The 2,450-nt window shown below is 24.7% G+C and overlaps 1 protein-coding gene across 1 annotated transcript; it reads left to right on the plus strand.

Annotated features, from left to right (window-relative positions):
* The first annotated feature begins 847 nt into the window (after positions 1–847).
* Positions 848–1,564, plus strand: LOC127121650 (B3 domain-containing protein At2g32645-like). The gene has a single exon (XM_051052104.1). The coding sequence runs from the start codon at positions 848–850 to the stop codon at positions 1,562–1,564; it is 717 nt and encodes a 238-aa protein (XP_050908061.1).
* Positions 1,565–2,450: the final 886 nt, after the last annotated feature.

Here is a 2,450-nt window from a genome sequence, read left to right on the forward strand (position 1 = left end):
GAATTTAAAATAAAATATTAATTTTAAAAGTGAATTAAAATAAATAAGAAAATTATAATTAAATTAAAAATATCATGAGTGATTAATTAAAAAAAAGGAGTTGTTGAGGCCATGATCCAAATAAGAAACCAAAAGAAAAAGAAATATAAAAACAATTGCTTAGGGTTTTCAATTTTTTAAAGGTAATCTTTTGAACTCATTTTGTGTTTCATATTAAAAATATTAAAATGAACATTTTAATAAAAATCAAAGATAATTATTTTAAAAAAATGAAATGGAAAAAAATCATGAAAAATGGGACTCCCAAGCAAATTGCCTATTAAGAAATCTAAAAATGTCTAAAAAGGAAAATTGGTCTCATGCTAAAAAAATATGATAAAAAATATAAATCTACTATATCTGAAATAAAGAAATCCAAATAGGAAACAATTGATAGTAGTATATCAAATTTATTTTTGATTGATATTAATAATTATTATTAATATCAATTAATCAATTAATATAATGGTAATTGGCATTATATTCAATAATCCAATCAAATAATTTTATTGTAAATGATTTAGAATCGATATTACAATTTTCTTTTTTACTATAAATATTCTTGTTTAACGAAGAAAAAGATATCAAACTAAAATGATTTGGAGAAAAAGTTGAAAGGAAGGATAATTGTTCATTCATCCTTGATTTAGAAAGGTGAGTTTTTTTTTTTCTTCTACTTTGTATTAGTTTCTTCTCATTGATACATTAGTTTGATTTCATTATTTTTTCTTCACATTATTTTTTTCAAACAAATGCAATCTAAAGATGGTGTTTGCATTATTTTCTTCTCATTGTTTTTTCAGACAACATGCAACCTAAAGATGGTGTTCGGGATTGCAAGAGTTGTGAGGGTGTTGGGAGAATATCTATTAAGATAAGAAGAAGTGATCAATCATTTAGAGTTGGTTTTCTCAATCAAGATAGAAGGAATAATGATGCGATTCTCGAGAAATCTTCATTCGTCGAGGATTCTAAGAAGATTAAAAAAAGAAAATCTAAGAATGGAAAATCGAGGAAACTCTCAAAGAAGCTAAAGAATGGTTACGACAATGATAATGTTAATCATCCAATGGAAGAAGAGCGACCTGAACTTCCATTGGCTTTTAAAGAAATTATTGGACATATGAAAGGTAGTGATGTGAAGTTGGTGATTCAGAAGCAACTAACTAAGAGTGACCTTACTCAAAATAATGGTCGTTTATCCATCCCAAAAGGTAGGGTTATAGAGAGTTTTCTGACACCAACCGAGGAATTATGTTTGGATTATGAGCGTAAACATAAAGGAGAGGAAAAAAATAAGATTGCTAGTATGGTTGTATCTATGTTGGATCCCAATCTTAATCTTTGGGATGATATGTGCTTAAAGAAGTGGAAAATGGAGACAACCGAAGTCTATAATATCACATATGGATGGAACGAACTTGTTAAAGACAATCATTGGGAAAATGATCAAAAGATAAAAGTGCAACTTTGGTCTTTTAGAAGAAATCTTAACCTCAATTTTGCACTCGTTAAACTTCAATAAAGATCTATCAATTAATCATCTACAAATCATCAATTATCATCAACAAATCAACAACCGTATCAGCAAACTATGCTGATTTTTTTTTTCCAGTTTTGTTGGCAGTTTTTGTAGACTCTTGTTTTGTTTCCTCTTTGTTTTAGTGTGTTTGAAGCTTGATACATCTTGTGTCATCTAAAAATATTTTTTTTACTTTGATTGATTATTTACCTCTTTTTTATTATTAATATATTATTTCGTGTTAAAAAATTAGTTTAAAAATTTGCAATGATTGTTTTTGTTTAATTTTTTATAATTATTGTTGTTAAGAAATACTTTAATCAATTATTAATAATGATAGATATTTTAATCAATTAGAATAAATATCAATACAATCTGTATTTCAGAATGAATTTCAAGTTCACATGTTGAATGAGGGGATGTTTTTTTTTTGCTCTATATGATATAAAATAAATCCTTTAACTTTTGCAAATTGTTTGTTTTGCATCTGTCCGAATTTTGGTGTATTAAAAATTCTAAAAATAGTTATTCCACACATTAATTATGTTTATCTAATTTTTAAATATTTTGTAGGTAATTTTTTAAACTCATTGTGTTTAATATAAAAAAATATTTATGTTAATATAATTTTAGTTAAAAATTTAAGATTTAAAATAAAATCAAATTTTGTTTTTTAAATGGAAAGATAAATATTGTAAAAATGGGAAAAAAAATTAATGAAAGTGTGTGATAAATTTTTTATTAAGAAATCTAAAATTATCAAAACATGAAGATTTGTTAATTGTAATTGGTATCATAATAATTGTATCAAATAATTTAAATGGAAGGGGATTAAGGATTACAAGAATCATTTGATGTTTAGGAGAAAAAATTGATAAACATCTTATCA

Source organism: Lathyrus oleraceus, chromosome 2, assembly GCF_024323335.1.
Source record: "Lathyrus oleraceus cultivar Zhongwan6 chromosome 2, CAAS_Psat_ZW6_1.0, whole genome shotgun sequence".
NCBI classification, from domain to species: Eukaryota; Viridiplantae; Streptophyta; class Magnoliopsida; order Fabales; family Fabaceae; genus Lathyrus; species Lathyrus oleraceus.

Bases quoted from the DNA above. Each gene is read 5' to 3' on its own strand.
- LOC127121650 (XM_051052104.1), top strand. From the start codon at position 848: ATGCAACCTAAAGATGGTGTTCGGGATTGCAAGAGTTGTGAGGGTGTT.